This window comes from Geotrypetes seraphini, chromosome 2 (genome assembly GCF_902459505.1).
Source record: "Geotrypetes seraphini chromosome 2, aGeoSer1.1, whole genome shotgun sequence".
Taxonomy (NCBI): Eukaryota; Metazoa; Chordata; class Amphibia; order Gymnophiona; family Dermophiidae; genus Geotrypetes; species Geotrypetes seraphini.
In genome coordinates this window covers 75,748,421-75,763,430 of record NC_047085.1, presented here as the reverse complement: position 1 = coordinate 75,763,430, position 15,010 = coordinate 75,748,421, and the positions used below count along the sequence as shown (strand labels likewise).

The 15,010-nt window shown below is 41.2% G+C and overlaps 1 protein-coding gene across 1 annotated transcript in view; it reads left to right on the top strand.

Moving 5' to 3' along the window:
- TMEM67 (transmembrane protein 67) overlaps nt 1-15,010 on the top strand; it is a 959,807-nt gene that overhangs the window by 615,469 nt on the left and 329,328 nt on the right. Inside the window, exons 20-21 of the mRNA XM_033932787.1 lie at nt 4,211-4,267; nt 4,362-4,460. Coding sequence (XP_033788678.1) covers nt 4,211-4,267; nt 4,362-4,460 — 156 coding nt within the window. The remainder of the gene's footprint in view (nt 1-4,210; nt 4,268-4,361; nt 4,461-15,010) is intronic.

Here is a 15,010-nt window from a genome sequence, read left to right as displayed (position 1 = left end):
AAGAACACATATGATGGGAGCACATAAGAAGAAAATAAAGTAAAATAAAGAATAATTTGGTGACCTACTCATAAGATTCATTAAAGTCTAAAGATTTAGTACTTGGTAAGTTATGCTGTCTATGTTTTGAATGCGTTCTTGTCCAGAAAGCTTTTTAAGGAGCGCTTGAATTTTTCTAAAGAAGGTTCATTACGTAGATATAGTGGTAAATTTTTCCAAAGCTGGGGTGCTATGACTGAGAAAATAGTAGATCTCCTGGTCCCTATTATTTTTAGAGAAGGAATAGTTAATAAATGTTGTTGTGTTGATCTGAATGCTCTAAAATACCCTAAATGAAGAATATGGTATCAAAAGACAATCCAAAAATATCGGCGCATGTGATTGTTGAATTTTAAAAGTTAATAGTAAGATTTTAAAAGTTATTCTATGTGTGATTGGTAGCCAATGTGCAGCTTGTAAAAGTGGTGTAACATGGTATATTGTAAAGCAGTAATACTACCTGAAATATTGTATAAGTTTATATTAATAACCAAGTTTACAACGCCTCTCAACTGCCTCACTTTATCTCAACCAACTGTAACCCATATGTATGAATAAACAACCAAATCTATAACTCATCTAGCAAGTTCCACTCCATGTATGTTAACTTGTAACGAAACAACAAGGCAAGTAGTCCACCAAAGAATCCAACATGAAACAAAATAAGATCGGCAAAAAAATAAGGAGATTTAAATCCAGGTTTATTCAAGGTGCTCCCAAGAACCATGCCCAATGCATTTTGCCAAACAAGGCTAGTCAACGCTAACATACATACAGAACACAGATACACCCTCACCCAGTATGGAATAAGTAATCACAAACTAAAAATAGAAATATGTAGATAAAGTGTAAACTGAACCACCAGGAAGCCAAACTACATACAGTGAAACACTACAGAAACAAGGACACATAGCTCCCTAATGCTCTGCAAAATATTAATATAGCAGATGTAAATTTGAAGAAACTGACAATCACTACTTTACAAATTAACAAATAGAAATAAAACAAAAATTGAAAATAAGAATATACCATTTTATTGGACTAATCCATTTTTCAATTAACTTTCAGAGGCCATAGCCTCCTTCTTCAGGTCAATATAGTATACTGCTGTTACATTATACTGTCCTGATCTGAGAAAGGGGGTTTTGGTCTCTAAAAGTTAGTAAAAAATGTATTAAAATTAGTCCAATAAAAAGATTACCTTATTTTTTGTTAATAAAAGTTTTATCAATACAACTACAATACTATTTTATTTTAAAGCAACAAAAAAATATTTTTCTACCTTTTGTCATTTCTGCTTTAATCATCTTGTCTTCACTCTCTTCTTTCTAGCCAGCATCTGTACTCTCTCTGTCTTTCATGCAGCATCAACCCCTTCCATCCATTGTCTGCCCTCTCTTTCTGCCCCTTCCATCCAGTCCGCCCTCTCCATATTCTATATGGCATCCTCCCTCTTTCTAGGCTCCTACATAAACTGTCTATCCTGTGCCCCTTCTCTCCTTTGTACCTGATTGATTTCAGCTCTGCCACCTCTCTATTTTTCTCTATCACCACCCTCTGCTCTGGCATCTCTCTCTTCTTATTTCTTTCCTTCCCACCCCACAGTCTGGTATCTTCCCTTTCCTGATTCTCTGGCATCTCTCTCCTTTCCTTTTCTTCCATCACTCTCTCCCCTGCCATGCACTGACATCTCCTCCTTCCTTTCCCCTTTCCTTTTTCCTTGGTCTGGCATACCTTCCTCCTTCTCTCCATGCCCTGGCATCTCTTCCTCCCTCCCTCTCTGCCCTGGCATCTCTTCCTCCCTCCCTTCTAGTCCTGGCATCTTTCATTCCCTCCCTCATCTTCCTTCTTCCTCCAGTTGGGTGCAGCAATTCTCTCTCCCTCTGGTCCCTTTCCTCCTTCTGTCATCCAAGGCCTGGCATCATGAACTTCTTTGGGCAGCAGCAGCATTCACAATTTGCTGCTGTTGCCGGCTTCGGGCCTTCTTCTCTGTCAGGTCCTGTCTTCATGGAAACAGGAAGTAGGCAGGACCCGGAAGAGAGGAAGGTCTGAAGCCGGCAATAGCAGCGAATTGTGAATGTTGCTGCTGCCCGAAGAAGTTCATGACGCCAGGCCGAGCACCCGAAGGATATTGCTTCTTTCCCCTCCCCCTGACCCAACCCTCCTATCTCTCTCCCTCCCATGCGAACCCTAGCAACCTCCCATCGCGAGACGACTGACTGAGGGTCGGGGGGGGGGCCGGGAAGATGACTATGCTGCTGCTGGCGAATCCATCAAGGGTAAGGCCCTAAAGCACCACACCGGCGGGCCCCCTTGACCATTTTGGGCCCTAGGCCCGTGCCTACTGGGCCTATCCTTTAATCCGGCCCTGTTCCTAGGGAGTCTTCTGCCAGCTCTGGGTATCATTTACCGGTCTCTCCGCCAGTCACCACCATTCCCGCTGTTCCCTCTGCTGTTCCCTCGCCAGACCCTCGCAGCCTTGGACCTCAAACTCTTCCTACTTAGGCTACCACCGATCCTTACTCCCTGGCCTCTTGGGCCCCACAGGTCATGGACACCCTTCACCAGTCCCTCCGCCGATCATCAAGCTTGAGCCCTTTTTGGCATCCCCATGGTCTGGTATCTCTGTTTCCTTCCCTTCCATCTTTTCCTTTCTTCCTCCCCTCTCTATGCTCTGGCATATCTCTCCATTGCTTTCCTTCCTTCTTTCTTTCTTTCTTTCCCTCCCAACCCCACCCAATGCTCTGACATTTCTCTCCTCTCTTCTCCCCTTCCTTCCCTCCCCTGTGGTCTGGCATATCTCCTCACCCTTCCCTTTTCTTCCCTACTCCCACCCCGTGTCTGGCATCTCTGTCTCCTTCCCTTCCATCTCTCTCTCAAGTTTCAAGTTTATTATCACAAATATCTAAACAGTTTCAATAAAAATAATAGTATAAAAAATAAAAACCAATTCTAGTTAAAAAGGGGTGACTAGACAGACTAGTTGACACTAACATGAAACCAAGAGGAAAAATGGTGGAAATGGAAACATAATTACATCGAGATAAAAAATTTAAAAAGAAAGGGAAAAGGGAGATTAGAATAGGTTTGGAATCGCTGCTTGGAAAAAGTTTGTGAACCTCGCCTAGAATGTTTACTGTCAAGTGCTAAAAGCATCTTTGAATAGGAATGCTTTGAGCTTAGATTTGAATTTCTCCAAAGAAGATTCTAATCTAAGGTCGAGGGGCATAGCACTCCAAAGTGAGGAGGCCATGACTGAAAAGATTGTTTTACGGGTAGTGTCATAGACAATTTCACGGATGGAGGGGATTGCCAATAGATTCTGATTATTAGATCTCAGTATCCTCGAAGATGTATAAGGGGTAAGAAGTTTATCGATAAAACTGGTGTTTTTGCAAGTCTAGTTTTAAATATAAGAAGAAGTATTTTATAAGTTATACAGTGTGAGCTAGGCAACCAATGAGCATCTTGAAGTAAGGGGGTGACATGATTGAATTTTTTAGCTTTGTAAATAAGTTTTATTGCTGTGTTCTAGAGAATTTGGAGCCGACGTATTTCCTTCTGTGTTATACCTTCCCTCTGTCCCCCATGGTCTGGCATCTCTTTCCTCTCCCTTTCCTTCCCTGGTGTTCCTTCTTTCCTCCATCCTCCCTTCCAATTTGGCAGTTTTCTCCTTTACCTCTCCCTTCCTCCAATCTTCGAGCTGTGGGCAGTATTAGCTGAACATGCTGCCTCTGCCTGGAAGTTATCCCTCTGCTTCAACTTCCTGTCCTCAAACAGGCAGGACATTGCATCAGAGAGAAAGCTTCTGGATTTCCAAAGGCAGCATGTTCAGCTCACTAATGCTGCCCGTGGCCCAAACCGTGGGTCCAGCATGGAGGGACTGAACTCCGGAGCACCTCTCCCCCCTCAGAACTGTATCTGGGGTGGACCGCTCCCCCCCTTGACAAACCACTGAACTGTGTGATAAGCTTTGAACAATGATATAAAGGGGCTCATTTTCAAAGCACTTAGACACACAAAGTACCAGAGGTTACTAGTCTTGTAAACTGATGCCTTATTGTTTGGTCACTGAATTAATTGAGAAGGATGTAAAAAATTTTAAGAGAAAACTAGAACTCATTTCCTATTTTCCTTGTTGAATACATTTATTTTGTATTTTAAATTTCAGGTTTCTTTTTCTGTCAGTTATGAAATGAACCAATCAGAGGCACAAATTCAGACTGATGTAAGTCTTTTTTGGCTTGTCTTTATAATTATTATGTGTTACTTGGCCAAAAGGAAGATTGCTCATGGTCATTGTGCTTTCATTCCCTTCGTAGATTGCTCTAGGTGTACTTGGTGGGCTAGCAGTGTTATCATCAATTCTCAAGACTGTTAGTTGGAAGAGACGAATAGGGAGTCCCATGATAGACCTGCAGGTATTCATTCTACAACCCACATCAATAAGACAATAAGACTCTAGATCAGTGTCTCTCAATGTGTGCTATGACACAGTGGTATGCCCCAAAGAGATTCCGGGTGTGCCATGAGCAATTCCTGAATTTTACTTTATTAAAAAAAAATTCCCTTCATAAGTATATATGACAATAGATGACAGGTACATCGCGTATACAAGAGTCTGTCAATGTTATGAACATCTGTGTGTGTAAGGATACATCCGCTCAGACAAGCATCATTCTTTGATGTGATTGGTCCTTGAAAACCAATGGCAAATAACACAGGTCAACACATCATTTTCATCAGAGTTAATGTTGGGTGGGTTTGTAGTATTTTTCATGCTAATTTCAAATCTGTGTTTAGTTTTTCACTAGCACATCATATTTTTGTGATGATGCTCATTATATATAATTATAAATGTTAATTGGGCGATATATCATGCGTTTATAGGATAAATGTATAAGGAGGGTTAACAGTTGTCTGTTTTTTTTTATGCTACAGACATTATTTACGGTGATTAATATCAATCATCCAGATAGTTTCTGTTACGCCTGTGGTTCATTCACGACTAAAGCACAATGTTGCCCAATTATTGTAGATCTGAAGAAGGTATACAAATTGTACTTTGGCTGTCCACTAGGTGATCAGGAAAAGTCTTGGGCTCCACATATCATCTGTACCAGTTGTTCCAATGGACTCTGTGACTGGATCAATTGACGAAAGGCAGCGATGTCATTTGCAATCCCAATGATATGGAGGGAACCACAAGACCATATTAAAGATTGCTACTTTTGCCTTGTGAACACAAGTGGATTCTCAGCTAAAACTAAGCACAAATTGTATATCCTACTCTGGATTCTGCTATTAGGCATGTTCCTCATGATGACTCACTGCCTGTCCCTGTACCTCCACAAGGTAGACTTGCCTCTGTGGAACATGACGAGGAATGTGATGATGATGCAGCAGCTGGTCACAATCCAGAATTATCTGATCCTGATTATGTGAATGATGATTCAGAACCACAGACCGTTACACAAGCTGAGCTCAATGATCTTATTTGTGATCTAAATCTTTCAAAAGAAAAAGCAGAACTTCTTGCTTCAAGGCTTAAGCAAAAACACTTGCTTGCAAAAGATGCTAATATAACTCACTACAGAAAAAGGAATCATAACTTAACAACATTCTTCACTGTAAATGGCTCATTGTGCTTTAGTCATTACATCAACTGGCTCTTCAACAGTTTGTCACAAGTGCATTGTCCAGATAAATGGCGTCTCTTCAATGATTCTTCACGGAGAAGCTTGAAGGCAGTGTAACTGCACAACAAAAATTCCAAACCAAGTATACCAATTGCCCATTCTGCTCATCTAAAGGAGTCTTATGAGAATATGAGGAATTTACTAGAAACAATCAGTTATAAAATATACCAGTGGAACATCTGTAGTGATCTGAAAGTCATTGGCATGCTAATGGGAATGCAAGGAGGATTCACTAAATACTGCTGTTTCCTGTGCTTGTGGGATAGCAGATCTGCAGCTCAACATTATGTCAAGCATGTCTGGCAGCTGAGGGATACCTATAACCCAGGGACAAGCAGTGTGAAATTTATGCCATTGGTGGATCCTCATAAAATATTTCTTCCACCCTCTTCATATCAAGCTGGGGTTGATGTAGAACCTGGTAAAGACCATGGGTAAAGCAAACTTGCCGAGTTTTCAATATCTTATTAAGAAATTTCCAAAAATCAGCACTGCAAAACTGAAAGAAGGGGATATTTATAGGCCCACAGATCAAGTTTGTTATGCAGGATGAAGATTTTAAGCAATCACTCTCAGCAGCTGAGCTTGAAGGTTGGGAGGCATCCAAGTGGTTAGTGGAAACTTTCTGGATGACCATAAGTCTCCTTCATACAAGGAAGGAGTTCAGAATCTCCTTGACTAATATCAGAAACTTGGCTGTCACATGTCATTAAAATTAAATTTTTTGCACACATCTTGACTTTTTTCCAGAAAATCTTGGTATGGTGAGTGACGAGCAAGGATAATGTTTTCACCAGGACAATCAGTTAATGGAGCATCACTACCAAGGTTTCTGGAATGAGAGTATGATGGCCGACTACTGCTGGATATTGTGCCATGACAATCCAGACACAAATCACAAAAATAAATCATACTGTAAGCATTTTTGAAGAAATATTGGTTGCTAAGTGACACAGTCCAGTATAATTATGCTATGCTGTGTGCGGACCGAAGATACTGCAACATTTCTTTAAGTTGACGCTGCAATTCTTAAAACCCTATAATGCTATAAAACGCTATAAACTAACATTAGTCATAACTAAAAGTTTACGTGTCTGAAAAAAAACTAATAACAGATCTGAAATCAATGTGAAAAACTGATTTAGAAAAATGTGCTGTGTTGTCAGATGACTCCGAAAAAAAGAATTTTTTGTTGCCTTGTGTAATTTTATTTTTATTTTTTATGCAGTAGTTATCCTAACTTCAGCAACAAAGCAATCAAGGAGTTACCGTTTGGATCTTCTTATCTTTGCAAACTTGGATTTTCAGCTCTGACAGAAACTAAATCTAAAAAAAACCCAGAATGACTGCAAATTGTGGATGATGAAATGCGTGTTTGCGTATCAACTATCAAGCTGCATTTTGAGTTAATTTACATTCAAAAACAAGCACATCCATCACATTAACTAGCAATTCTATTCTATCTACTTTAATTTTGCTGTTGTTACACTTACCCATACATCAGGGGTACCCACACTTTTTGGGCTTGCGAGCTACTTTTTAAATGACCAAGTCACAATGATCTACCAACAATAAAATTTTTAAAAAACACAACGCACACTGTACGCATAGAAAATGTTAATCATCATTCCTATTCCGGGGTTTTTTCAAAGAGGTCAAAGCAGATGACTCTATGCACTATCACTTCAGTAACAACCATACAAAAATAGACAAATATACCCCCTCCCTTTTTACTAAACCAGTTTTTAGTGCAGGGAGCTGCGCTGAATGCCCAGCGCTGCTCTCGACACTCCTAGGCTCCCTGCGCTAAAAACCTCTATTGCGGTTTAGTAAAAGGGGACCTTAGTGTAAAATATAGACAGCAGATATAAATTCAGACACATTTTGATCACTAAATTTAAAATAAAATCATTTTCCCTACCTTGTCTGGTGATTTCATGAGTCTCTGGTTGCACTTTCTTCTTCTGACTGTGCATACAATCTTTCTTCCCTTCTTTTAGCCTGTATGCTTCCTCTCCTCCAGACCTCATTCCTTCCCCCAACTTTTCCTTCCTCTTCCCTGCCCTTTCTTTCTCTCTGCCTCCCTTTCATTTTTTTCTGTTTCTCTTCTTTCCTTCTGTCTCCCTGCCTGCCCTTTTTCTTTCTTTCTCCTTGCCCTCCCCCAAGCCACTGCCACTGCCACTGCCATTACCATCGGGGACCAGGACCCAAATGCCACCAATAACAGGCCCCAAGCTCTCCCTGCTTCGGCCAACCAGCATTCCTCTCCCCGATGTCAATTCTGCCGTCGGGAAGAGGAAGGCTGATCAGCCCAAGATCGTGATCAACCTATTGGGGGAAATGCTGCCGGGTCCTGCCTTCGCGGAAACAGAAAGTAGGCAGGACCCGGCAGGAAGAAGAACAAATGCTTCACTAACCTGTCTCCCGCATTAGCCCGTAGCGAACGCTTGCTTCAGGGCTCTCAACATGTGCGCGCCGGCTTCCCTTCTCCCCTCCCCCCCCCGGACATAACTTCCGGTTTCGGAGGGAAGAGAAGAGAAGCCGGCACGCACACGTTAGAGCCCGGAGCATAAGTTCGCTACGGGCTGAAATCTCCAAGCCGGTTTTTTGTTCAGCAGCGGCAGATGACAGCTGGGCGGATCGCCCAGCTAAAAGGCCCTAGGGAGAAAGAACACTGGAGAGGAAGGCTGATCGGCCCGTAGATCAGGACGGCAACACGAGTCTATCACAGAGCCCGGGATAGGCTCCGCGATCGACTCGCGTTGCCTTCCTGAGCTACTGGTCGATCGCGATCGACGCGTTGGGCACCCCTGCCATACATAGTATAAAGAACTTGTGTTAAGGAGTTTACTCTGAAAACAAACACGAAGACAATAAGGAGACATGTTACAGCATATATTTACACCTCTATTAACTCACACAAAAGTGATGTCAGCATGTCCAGAAATGTTTGAGACACTGAAGGGAATAGACTTGGTAGATAAGGACAGGTTGTTCACCAAGGTAGAGAGAACAAGAGGGCACTCTCTAAAATTGAAAGGGATAGATTCTGTACGAACATAAGGAAGTTCTTCTTCACCCAGAGAGTGGTAGAAAACTGGAACGCTCTTCCGGAGTCTGTCATAGGGGAGAACACCCTCCAGGGATTCAAGACAAAGTTAGACAAGTTCCTGATGAACCAGAACGTACGCAAGTAGGGCTAGTCTCAGTTAGGGCGCTAGTCTTTGACCAGAGGGTCGCCGCGTGAGCGGACTGCTGGGCGTGATGGACCACTGGTCTGATCCAGCAGCAGCAATTTTTATGTTTTATGCTTGTACTGTACATTTGTCTCTCTTTGTAAGAACCAACAGTCTCTCTCATACTTGGATTGAACTTTCCCTGATATCTGCTTTCTATCACCTTTGATAACTTGAAATCTTTCCCCATGCTCATTGCTGACATCACCAAGACTGGGTGGGAAGAAATCAAGGTGAGAATGTAAGAAGTGCATTTTAAGTGACATTCTGGCACCCATTAGCTGATATGCTGTCAGCATGTTCTCCATAAGCTCAGCATAATTCTCTGATCTATGATTACCAAGAAAATTCTGAACAAACAGCACGATTGCTTCCCATGCTGCTGATTCAGCTGGGTTCAGCTTCTGTTTGAATGCATCATCAAGGATCAGTTCACGGATTTCGGGTTCAACAAAAACACTTTCTTCGATTTTGGCTTCACTTTTCTCAAAACCAAATATACTTCTTAGTTTCTGAAATGCATTACCATTTCTGTCCATCTCCTTGACAGAATTTTTCAGCAGACCCAGTTTTATGTGAAGTGCTGGAAGATAGATTTTCTCACGATGTACTAACGGCAGATGCTTTACAATGTATCTGCTAGGTTTTGTCTCAGTTTGGCCATTGTTTCTGCCTGTAGTGGTTGGCATCATCACGACTGTGCCAAAGACACATAAAGCACATGTATTTGGTGTACCCAGTTGCAGAGCCAGAAGGCTTTAAGTCACCGCAGAGGTTCCACTGGTGATCTGCATAGCGTGTGAGTTTTAAAAGTGTCTCCATCGACTCATACATTTTCTTCAACCCAACTGCATGAGCAACAGGAACAGATGGTTTCTGGTTTCCATTGTATAAAAGTACCACTTTAAGGCTTGCTTTGCTTGAATCAATGAATAGTCTCCATTCATCAGAAACATGTTCATGCTTGAGACCTTTAATATCAGTACAGAAACAAATGTTTCCTTCCATTTGGTAAAAGGAGGCCAGGATGGTGTGACAATCATGGAAAAAAAGATATTTTGGTGTCCTGCCTTAAAAGATTCCATTATTCAGCCTTGAACCCAACAATTCTGCTTTCTCCTTTGACAGCGACAAGTCTCTAACCAGATCATTAAGATCTTCTTGAGTTAGCAGGTGAGATTGTTTTTCATCCACTTCAGATTCATACAATTCTTCCACAGCAGCAGAGGCACATTCTTCATCTGAACTTTCAGCACATTGTGCTGCAGATGTGGAAGGAGGAATTGGAACTGGATTCTCTGAGTCATGAGGAACGGGTTTAATTGCTGATGAGCAATACAAAATTTTTTTATTTATTCCTCTTTGTGAATACAGCAATTTTTGTCATGCAAAAATTACAGTCTGAATGATGATTTGTTGGTTCACGCCACATCATGGGTACAGCAAAAGGCATTGTCTTCCGTTTCTCATTCAGCTGCTGTGTTAATCCAGAATAACAGACAGTGTAGCACACATGAAGTGCCCATGCTTTATCTTGGTCGCCAACTTTACAGCCCAAATAATGTTTGTATGCACTTTGAAGTCTGCTGGGCAGATTCTTTTGCTGATCTTGTGCAGTAAATTGTCCACAGACATAACAGAAATTATCAGGATAGTTAACACAACCTCGTCTGTTCATAATAATTATCATATCTTAGACAAAAACAAACAAAATATAAAAATTCCCACTAGTGAGCTCTCCTGCACAAGGGTTTAGTATTCTTCCTACCAACTCTTGGGACAAAGCCTGTGCGGGCGCTGGGTTTGTCACAATATACAGACGTCTTAGGTTTGTGTCACATGAATGGCCTAGGTGGATATGAGGGACAGAGAATTACCAGCAAACACTATGTTGTTGAGTCAATCATAGGTATGCCAGTGCTATTGGAGGAAGGGAAGGTTCAAGCATCAGCTTTCAACAAGCATGCATAAGACACGCCCTTAATATATGCGCTCGAGAAGTGTGCTTTTGAGATCATTTTTCCCACCAAACTATTATAATTTATGTAAAAGGTGTATTTTATTTTAAATTGTATGATGAGCCACAGCCAGAAACACATGCCTGAAACACACTTTGCACAGTACCAGCACCCCTGGACCAGCCAGTAATTTTTGGTCATCAAAAGCTGGCGCCGCACATGGGGAATCATCTGGCAATGATAGAGAATTGCCCCGAGTGCTCCTTTAAATATTGATGAGCCCATTTTACTACCACTTTAATAATACATTTGCATGGCATGCAGAGTCAGCCAGGAAGCCTGGTAAAGGGCAGGGTGAACTGTTCTGATAATCGACCGGTAAAATACTGACATGCCATAGTTGCCAGGTTCACGGTTTTCTCACCCAATTGGGCTGCTTTGGAAATTTTCAGTAGCTGCGGGATGCGGTTTTTTGGGCTGGTTTTAGATTTTTGTGCTGTAATTTGGGCTGCATCATGGCTTGGCATTCAGCACTTACTGCTGCAGACCATGTGTTCAGTATCCTACTAATGTTGGCCGTTTCCTGCCCTCTCCCCACAGCCAATCATAATCAGAGCCTAGCCTTCTCCCAGCTGAGCCCTATCTCTAATGCTGTCAGCACTCAGCACAAGCAGCAAACTCCCCCCCCCCCCATTTCAAGCACAGGCTTGCTCTTTATAGGCTCCGCTTTCAGAGTGGGCAGGGTGAGTGTTTCCCCAGCCTGTTGGGTTCAGGTTTTGGGAACCGGGCTCTATCTCCTAGAAAATGACTAAAGCGAAGTAAGTGAAAAAATAAAACAACCAGTCTAAAAATGATTCCCTCCCCAGAATTCTATTTAGGCTCACTGTTGGGCGGATTCTGGATCTGTCTGGTTTTAGTCTCTCTTTTTTCATTCTGTCAGAAAAATACTGAATGAAAAAGTAGAAACTCGCTGGACTAAGTGTATAGCCCTTGACAGAGCCTATCCCAACTGAAGTTAGTTGGGCTGAGAAAAACTTTTCAGCACCCCCTCACTGTTTTGGGGCTGCTTTTTCAAGGTACTTGGGTGAGATTATAAAAAAGTATCTGGCAACACGGTGCCATGCTAAACTGGCTAGAGCCGATTTAGCGATCATCGTTAAAGGCATGGTAAGTTTTGAGAATCCTCCTCTTACTGCTTAGCTAGGAATTCACTCAAAAAAGGGATCTTTTGTTTTAGAGAGAATGTTACTGACGCTTTCAGTTTATTCCATTGTTCCTCAGAGTCTAATCTGTCAAATGAGGAACACATCCATAGGCTCCTCCGGGGAAATTTCCTTTTTCTGGTTAGTAAGAATCTCCCAATCCCTCTCACTTGTGTCAGCTGACAGTTTTTTTAACCAGCTCTCAAGCTCATTTCTAGGAGGAACTTCAAAACATGGAGCCGGGCTAACTGGGCTAGGCTCTGTTTTAGATTCCCACGGGAATTGCTCAAGATAACTTTGCCATTTCATTTTACCCAATCCAGTTCTACTTTGTCCTTCAGTTTGATTAAACTTTGTTAGAGCAGGCCAACCTCTACAGTCAGGGAAGTGTAGTAAGATTTATGGATGACTAATCTGTTACATAAACAAATACGTGCCTGTCTTAGTCAGATGCTAGGGAAAACCATCCAGGTTCAGCAAGCTATGCTTACTTACACGACACAGAGACCCAGGCTTTAAGAAATACTTTTATTATGAAAATAGAAAAAATATAATTCATAAGCCAGCAGCAATAACTAATTATTGTTCACATAATATCCGAATACATATATGAAACTCAGTACATAGTTCTCACACCACACTTGCTAGATAAATGAGTAAAACTAATTCTTACACTCTAAATAATTCCTTATAATAATAATTCCTGATTAGCAGCAACTAAAAATATAGCTTATCACCACAGGTACTTCACTTCCTTGTCCCAAAGACAATAGAATTCTCTCTCTAACCCAGCTGAAAAGACAATAGAATTCCTTATTCTCACCCATAGATTAGGCCTCAGCAAAATCGGGGAGAAGGAATTGGTGTCTTTCTTCCGCATGGCAGATATAGAAATTCTTCTGATTAGGAACAGTCCGTCAGCCACTGGAAAAGCTGTAAATTAGGTTGGCAGCAAAGATTTCCTTTATGTGATGGAATCCAGATCTGTATAAAAGTCTGGTTTCTCTCTCTCAAGCAGAGAGTCACATGAGGTAACTTTTCAGGTCTTAATTATTATAGAAGTGCAGAGAACACCTATGATAAGATGCAAGCTTCCTTACATCCTAGCACAGACTAATTAATTATCATGCACTTTCTACTTGGTTCTCGTCAGATGATCTATCTCTGACCAATCTAGAAACAGAACTGAATGAATAGTCTTTCTGTATAGAATCTTGCACAGGCTGTGAAACAGAGGCGCCTTCGTCAGATAAGAACAGCATAAGAGCAATGCCTCTCCCAAGATTCACACAGGCTGAGCATGTAGGCATAGCTGGATGTCCTTGACTAGAATACAGTTCTGGTACATACCCAGAATGCATCAGGCATCATAAACAGCAAAGATGTTTTCTTCTTTCTCTTCTTGCATGAGTCAGGCTGGAATGATTTCTTGCAGACAATGGTTCAGGCTTTATGATGTCAGAGAGGCCTAACCTTCAGGTGTGAATAAGAAAACACCCCTACAGAAGTTAGTTTTCAATACCACTCTTAGGGATGTTTGGGGGAGGGGTTCTCTCTCTTTTACTGAGAGAAGTTTTTAAAGGCACAGAATTAGTTTTTTTCTGCTGTTTTGGGATTTATCTGTCTCCTACCTTGTCACAACATGCATAACACTTTGTCCATGAGTATGCCCAACTTTAAAAATGCATCATCACATTTAGGCACCTTTTAAAGAATAGATTCAGCTTATACAATAAAGTTCTAATAAAGATAAATAAGTTCAAAGGAATCTTGGCACTTCAGAGGTGACACTCATTGGACCAGAGTAGGTAGTAAGTGGATTTCCACCATTTCTCTTCTCTAGTTCTGTTTGTATTATTCTTTTTCACTTATTTTTTTGTTTTATCTTTTCAAAGTGCATCATAGTGCAGTAAAGTGTTAATAAAGTGCCTAAAAAATTGCACAGTTTCCACAGTAAAGTATAAATTTGAGTTAAAACTTTATATCCCACAAAGTTTTTGTATTAATGACTTAGCTTTTAGTCATGTTGGGGAGGGAAAATAATGCCGTCTGACATGATCATGTTTCGCCGGGTAGGCTGTTTCAAGGCACACTCCCCCTGTAAATATGCAACAGATTAGTGCAAACGGAATTACACTAAGGCCCCGATTCTGTAAACTGAGTCTAACTTTAAGCGTGCTTTAGATGTCCGATTTAAGTGGATAATGAGCAATTTAAGGGTCTTAACAAGCATTAATTAGGACATAGATGGAGTTAAGCATCAGGTAGGCATTCTCAGAACAAAGATGCAAGATAGACGCAGGTTTAGTGAAAAATCACGTCTAAGTTTGTAGATGTGGGTGTAACAGGGGTGTACCGTGGGCATGGTTAAGGATAGGCACTACATAGATGCTAGTTAGGCGGCAGACCACATCTAAACATCGTAGAAAATGTAGGCGAAGGAAAAGCTGGCTAAGTGTGGGTTTTGCTTCATTTCAATGCAGTTTCAGCTTTCATAGCTGGCGACTTCCTATAGATGCAAGTTAGGTGTGCTTTCCACTTCCACAATGATATTTCCTATAGTGAGTTTGAATATGTTTTTTTTTTTTCTTTCTCCCTCCTAATAGATTTAATAAGCTATCATATCAATAGAACACATCAATATAAACATATTGCATGGAAAACATAGTACTTTTCTGCCCAAACAGTAATATGATTTTACTCATTACACCACCTTTGACTTTCCTGCTTAAAAAGAACCCCCTTTTTTCTCAACAAACAGTGTTGCAATCAGCTCTTTCTTGAGAGCAAAGAAAGAACATGAAAAACATCATTATTGCACACATTACTTCATATCTCCGTGCTTAAAAAGAAAAAACCAGATACAGACCTTAACA